We start from the raw sequence: 7,209 nt of genomic DNA on the forward strand, positions 1-7,209 counted from the left end.
CCACATCTGGTACAGAAGCTGTGACTGGACTTAGTACCTAGTTAAGCTTACAATAATCCGCTGTCGCTCTCCAAAATCCATCTGTATTCTTTACAGGCCAAACAGGAAAGTTGAATGAGGATATGGTTGAAATCACCACTAAGGAATCTTTGAAGTCCTTGATGATGGCACTAGTTCTTCCAGGAATGGGATATTTGTTTTATTTTTACTGATTTCCTAGGTAGAGGTACCAGTGGCTCCTATTTGGCCTTTCCCATCATAGTAGCCCTCACTCCACAGGTAAGGGAGTCAGTGTGGGGATTCTGCCAGCTGCTGAGTATGTATATTCCAATTATACATTTTGGAACTTGTGAAATAACCACAGGATGGGTTTGGGTACACACTAGGTTCACTGTGAGATGGGCCTGAGCTAAAGCTCTTTTGATTAATGGGTAGACCACAATAACATTTTGGATCTCCTGGAATTAATGTCAGCTCAGAGCCAGTGTCCAGCAGTCCCCCAAAAGGTCTGATTATTTCCTTTTTTCCAATGCACACTCTGGTACAAGGTCATAGGTCCCCTTGGGGAAGGTCAGGAGAAAAAGTAATAGTATAAAAGTAGACCCAGGGTCCTTCTTCAAGGGAACTTGAAGTCCTGTTCACTCAAGGAGCTCTGAGTCTGTCAACTGGCTCAAGTTTGGGAATTGACTGATGGACTCTGACTCGTTTTCATAATTCATGATTCAGGTAGTTATGTTCATTCGACCTAGGAATTTCCTACTTGTTCAGATTAAGTAAGAATTTAGTAGGCTTCCTATCTATTCATTTCTGGGAACACCATGATCAATTAGCCAATGCCATAGGTCAGTACGAGTCAGACTATTTTGATTGCTGCTTTCATGCTGCTGTCCATTACAGTAATCATATCCACCTTGCCTTTGGTGGTTGGGTGCCACTACTGGGTCCCAGTTAGGTTTACAAATTCAGTGACTACAGTTCCCACTGTTAAGGTCTGAACTCTAGAGAAGAGTGATCACAGAGCTCTTCAAGGATGCCGGGGCTTCCTTCACTACATTTTTTCTCATACTGTTGGTGAAAGGGCCCAGCACAATGGCTCATGTCTATAATCCCAGCATTTTGGGAGGCTGAGGCAGCCACCACCCCTGGCTAATTGTTGTATGTTTTGTAGAAACAGGGTCTCGCCATGTTGCCTAGGGTGGTCTCAAACTCCTTAGCTCAAGCAGTCCTCCCACTTTGGACTCCCAAAGTGCTAGGATTACAGCCATTAGCTACCATGCCCTACCTCCTTTTTTTTTTTTTTTTTTGAGATGGAGTCTTGCCCCGTCGCCCAGGTTGAAGTATAGTGGTGTGATTGCGGCTCACTGCAACCTCCGCCTCCCATGTTCAAGCAATTTTCCTGCCTCAGCCTCCCGAGTAGCTGGGATTACAGATGCCTGCTATCATACCTGGCTGATTTTTGTATTCTTAGTAGAGATGGGGTTTCACCATGTTGGCCAGGCTGGTCTCAAACTCCTGACCTCAGGTGGTCTGATCCACCCTTGTCGGCCTCCCAAAGTGCTGGGATTACAAGCATGAGCCACCATGCCAGGCCTTATTTTATTTTTTTAATTTTATTTTTTATTTTTATATATATTTTTTGAGACAGTCTCGCTGTCACCCAGGCTGGAGTGCAGTGGCGTGATCTTGGCTCACTGCAACCGCTGCCTCCCAGGTTCAAGCAATTCTCCTGCCTCAGCCTCCCAAGTAGCTGGGACTACAGGTACCTGCCACCATGCCCGGCTAATTTTTGTATTTTTAGTGGATATGGGGTTTTACCATATTGGCCAGGCTGGTCTCAAACTCCTGACCTTGTGATCCGCCTGCCTCAGCCTCCCAAAGTGCTGGGATTACAGGCGTGAGCCACCACGCCTGGCCTATTTTATTTTTTTGAGACAGTCTCACTGTCTCCAGTCACCTAGGCTGGAGTGCAGTGGCTCGATCTTGGCTCACTGCAGCCTCTGCCTCCTAGGCAGATTCTCATGCCTCTGCCTCCCAAGTAGCTGGGATTACAGTCCTGGGCAACTGCACCTGGCCTAGTAGTTTATTTTTAAAAATGAACATTTACTACCTTTAGACTTAGCCATTCCAAGCTTAGGTATTTATTCCAGAGAAATGAAAGCATATATCTGTATAATGACTTATACATGAATGTTTATAGCAGCTTATTTGTAATAACCCAAAACCAGAAACAGCCCATGCCATGCCATGGAAAAACACTCAACAATAAAAAGGAATCAACTATTCATATATGCAAAAGTGTGGATGAATCTCAAAATAATTATGCTAAGTGAAAGACGTGAGGCAGAAGAAAGCAGATACTGTATGGCTCCACTTATATAAAATCTAAAATATGCAAACTAGTATACAGTGACAGAAGCAGATTGGTGGTTAGCTGCGGATTGAGGTGAGGGTCGGGGAACAGCATGTGGGAGGGATTATAAAGCAGAATGAAGAAACTTTTGGGGGAAATGGGCAAAATCATTATGTCGATGTGGTGAAGGTTTCACAGGTTTGTTTGTTTGTTTGTTTTGAGACGGAGTCTTGCTCTGTCGCCCAGGCAGCAGTGCAGTGGCACGATCTCGGCTCACTGCAAGCTCCGCCTTTCCGGGTTCACGCCATTCTCCTGCCTCAGCCTGCCCGAGTAGCTGGGACTACAGGCACCCTCCACCACGCCCGGCTAATTTTTTGTATTTTTAGTTGGAGACAGGCGTTTCACCGTGTTAGCCAGATGGTCTCGATCTCCTGACCTCGTAATACGCCCGCCTCGGCCCCCCAAAATGCTGGTATTACAGGCGTGAGCCACCGCGCCCGGCCGGTTTCACAGGTATTTATGTATATCAATAGTTTTTTTTTGAGACGGAGTCTCGGTCTATTCCCGGGCTGGAGTGCAATGGCGCGGTCTTGACTCACTGCAACCTCCGCCTCCTGGGTTCAAGCAATTCTACTGCCTCAGCCTCCCGAGTAGCTGGGACTACAGTCGCCTGCCACCACACTCGGCTAATTTTTTTTTTTTTTTTTTTTTTGGTATTTTTAGTAGAGACGGGGTTTCACCATGTTAGCCAAAATGGTCTCTATCTCCTGAGCTCGCGATCCGCCCGCCTCAGCCTCCCAAAGTTCTGGGATTACAGGCGTGAGCCACCGCGCCCAGCCAGTATCAATCCTTGTATACTTTTTTTTTTTTTTGAGACGGAGTCTCGCTCTGTCACTCAGGCTAGATTGCAGTGGCGCAATCTTGGCTCACTGCAAGCTCCGCCTCCCGGGTTCACGCCATTCTCCTGCCTCAGCCTCCCGAGTAGGTGGGGCTACTGGCGCCCGCCACCACGCCCGGCTAATTTTTGGATTTTTAGTAGAAACGGGGTTTCACCGTGTTAGCGAGAATGGTCTCGATCTCCTGACCTGATCCGCCCGCCTCGCCTCCAAAGTGCTGGGATTACAGGCGTGAGTCACCGCTCCCGGCTCGATACTTGCGTAGTTTTAAAATATACATTTTGGCTGGGCGCGGTGGCTCATTTCCGTAATCCTAGCACTTTGCGAGGCCGAGGCGGGCGGATCACCTGAGGTCAGGAGTTCAAGACCAGCCTGGCCAACACGGTGAACCCTTCACCTTCAACATGGTGAAACCCTGTATCTACTAAAATACAAAAATCAACCGGGCATGATGGCGGGTGCCTGTTGTCTAGTCTCAGCTGCTCGGGGGGCTGAGGCAGGAGAATTGCTTGAGCCTGGGAGGCGGAGGTTGCAGTGATCCGAGGTGGCGCCATTGCACTCCAGCCTGGGTGACAGAGCGAGACTCCATCTCAAAAAAAAAAAAAAAAAAGTGTATTTTAGGCCAGGCGTGGTGGCTCAAGCCTGTAATCTTAGCACTCTGGGAGGCTGAGGCAGGCAGATTGCTTTAGCTCAGGAGTCCAAGACCAGCCTGGGCAGCATGGTGAAACCCCGTTTATACAAAAAATACAAAAATTAGCCGGACGTGGTGGTGTGTGTGCCTGTGGTCTCAGCTACACTCTGGGAGACTGAGGTGGGAGGACAGCTTGAGCCCTGGAGGCAGAGGTTGCATACATTTTATTGTATGCTAACTGTACCTCAATAAAGCTGTTAAACGCAAACACTGTGTTATTGTTGCTAGTTGCCAGAAGTTGGAACAGGAGAAAGTCTGTGTGAAGAGTGGGAACTTATCGATATTCAGCACTCTTTTTTTCTGTGAGGCAGAGTCTTGCTCTGTCACCCAGGCTTGAGTGCATTGGCATGATCTTGGCTCACTGCAACCTCCACCTTTCGGGCTGAAGTGATTCTCTTGCCTCAGCCTCCTGAGTAGCTGGGACTACAGGCAGGAGCCACCACACCCGGCTAATTTTTTGTATTTTTAGTAGAGACGGGGTTTCACCATATTGGCCAGTTGGTCTTGAAATCCTGAGCTCAAGTGATCCACCTGCCTCTGCCTCCCAAGATGCTAGGATTACAGGCATGAGCTACCACACCTGGCTGAGCACTCTGTTTTTTCGTTTTTGTTTTTGTTTTTCTAAAGAATCTATAAAATGGGCTGGACGCGGTGGCTCACCCCTGTAATCTCAGCACTTTGGGAGGGGGGTGGATCACGAGGTCAGGAGATCAAGACCATCCTGGCTAACATGGTGAAACCCTGTCCCTACTAAAAATACAAAAACAATTAGCCAGGCGTGGTGGCCGGTGCCTGTAGTCCCAGCTACTTGGGAGGCTGAGGCAGGAGAATCGCTTGAACCCAGGAGGTGGAGGTTGCAGTGAGCCAAGATGGTGACACTGCACTCCAGCCTTGGCGAGAGAGCAAGACTCGGTCTCAAAGAAAAAAAATATATATATATATGTATATATGTGTATATATATATGTATATATGTGTATATATGTGTATATATGTGTGTATATATATGTATATATATGTATATATGTATATACTAGTTGGGTGTGGTGGTGCATGCCTGTAATCCCAGCTACTCGGGAGGTTGAGGCAGGAGAATCACTTGAACCCAGGAGTTGGAGGTTGCAGTGAGCCAAGATCGCGCCACTGCACTCAGCCTGAACAATAGCATGATAGTCTGCCTCAAAAAAAAGAAATCTATCTATCTATCTACTTACCTATGAAGAGAGAGAGAGACAGAGGCCTTACTATGTTGCCCAGACTGGTCTCGAACTCCAGGACTCAAGCGATCCTCCTGTCTTGGCCTCCAAAGTGCTGGGATTACAGGAGTGAGCCACTGTGCCTGGCTAATACTCTTCTTTTTTTTTTTTTTTTTTTTTTGAGATAGACTCTCCCTCTGTCACCAGACTGGAATGTAGTGGCACAATCCATAGCTGACTGTAACCTCAAATTCCTGGTCTCAACGGACCTTCCTGAGTAGCTGGGACTGCAAGTGCATACCACCACTTCCCGGCTAATTTTTAAATTTTTTGTAGAGACAGGGTCTTGCTTTGTTGCCTGGAATGGTCTCAAACTCCTGGGCTCAAGTGAGCCTCTCACCTTGACCTCCTAAAGTGCTGGGATTACAGGCATGAGACACTGTGACCAGTTTAGCTTTCCTTAAACGTAGGAAAGAACTCCCCCTTAATCAATTTCATGAAACATGACTGATTTTTGTTTGTTTGTTTGTTTTTGAGACAGGGTCTCGCTATGTCACCCATGCTGATTGGGGTGCAGTAGTGCAAGCATGGTACTCACTGCAGTCTCCTGGGTTCAGGGGATCCTCTGGCCTCCCAAGGAGCTGGGACTACAGGCTTGAGCCAACATGCCTGGCTAATTTTTTTATTTTTAGTAGACAGGAGGTCTCCTTATGTTGGCCAAGCTGGTCTAGAACTCCTGGGCTCAAGAGATCCTCCTGCCTTGGCCTCCCAAAGCATTGGGATTACAGGCATGAGTCGCTGTGCCTGGCCTGATTTTGTTGTACTTCGAGAGAATAAAATGCAGTATAACCTTAATTGTTTGGGGGTCTATTAGATTCTTATGTATTTATTTATTTATTTTTCTACAAATATAGATGGGGTCTCACTATGTTGACCAGGCTGGTCTCTAACTCCTGGCCTCAAGGGATCCTCCCATCTCAGCCTCCCAAAATGTTGGTATTACAGGCATAAGCCACCGCACCCGGCTGACATTATGTAAACACTCTTCTTATTCTCCTTGAATTTCTTCTAATTTCTCCTTGAAGTGTACAGGGAAAATAAAAGGAGCTAGAATTCAAAGCAATCTAAATTCTGTCTGGTTAATAGCTATTTGATAAAACCTCCATAGGGAACAAATGAAAATTTTTTTTTGAGACGGAGTTTCGCTCTTGTTGCCCAGGCTGGAGTGCAATGGTGCAATCTTGGCTCACTACAACCTCCACCTCCCTGGTTCAAGCAATTCTCCTACTTCAGCCTCCTGAGTAGCTAGGATTACAGGAAAGTGCAATCATGCCCAGCTAACTTTTTATATTTTTAGTAGAGACGGGGTTTCTCCATGTTGGTCAGGCTGGTCTCGAACTCCCGACCTCAGTGATCCACCCGCCTCGGCCTCCCAAAGTGTTGGGATTACAGGCGTGAGCCACCATGCCCGGCTTGATTTATTTCTTAAATGGCTTTATTAAACCTGATATAAAGAGATTAATGTCAAATTGGAGCTTGTTATATCCACAGTCGGTGTCAGGTGAAATTGTCATTTGAAGTCAAAGCTACCCTAAATACAGTCAAATATCATGAAAGTGATTTCTAAAATAAAAATGTACTTGGTCACAGAAAGTTTAAAAAGAAAATTGCAGTCTGTAAACTTCGGATTCACTACCTACCTCTCTGGCTCGATGGAGCTGTGCGCGCTCAATCCTAGAGATGATATCCTTTACTGAGAATGGGATCTCAAGGTTAGGGAGCATCAAAGGACTAAGGACATTTTGGGGCTCTCTTCTCATGATGGTGGAATCCTTGATGCATTTTTCTGATTCAGGGTCATTGTCTATCTCATTTTTCATTTTGAAAAACATTTTGAAAATGTGGGTGATTTCCTTTTATTTCTTCTTTTTCACAGAATCTACACAAATGCTAATAAAGATATCCAGTAGGAAGCTAGGAGAGGTCTTTCCTGATCCTAGAAGTTGTGGCATACTCTGCTACTAACTGGTGGCTACCATGATATTCCCATCCTGTTGATGTCACAATAGACCCATTGT

At 46.3% G+C, this 7,209-nt stretch overlaps 1 protein-coding gene across 1 annotated transcript in view; it reads right to left on the bottom strand.

Annotated features, from left to right (window-relative positions):
• Positions 1-7,209, bottom strand: part of FAM186A (family with sequence similarity 186 member A) — a 70,413-nt gene extending 63,204 nt beyond the window's left edge. The window contains exon 1 of the mRNA XM_054527966.1: positions 6,832-7,209. Coding sequence (XP_054383941.1) covers positions 6,832-7,023 — 192 coding nt within the window. The 5' untranslated portion in view covers positions 7,024-7,209. The remainder of the gene's footprint in view (positions 1-6,831) is intronic.

Source organism: Pongo abelii, chromosome 10 (genome assembly GCF_028885655.2).
Source record: "Pongo abelii isolate AG06213 chromosome 10, NHGRI_mPonAbe1-v2.0_pri, whole genome shotgun sequence".
NCBI lineage: Eukaryota > Metazoa > Chordata > Mammalia > Primates > Hominidae > Pongo > Pongo abelii.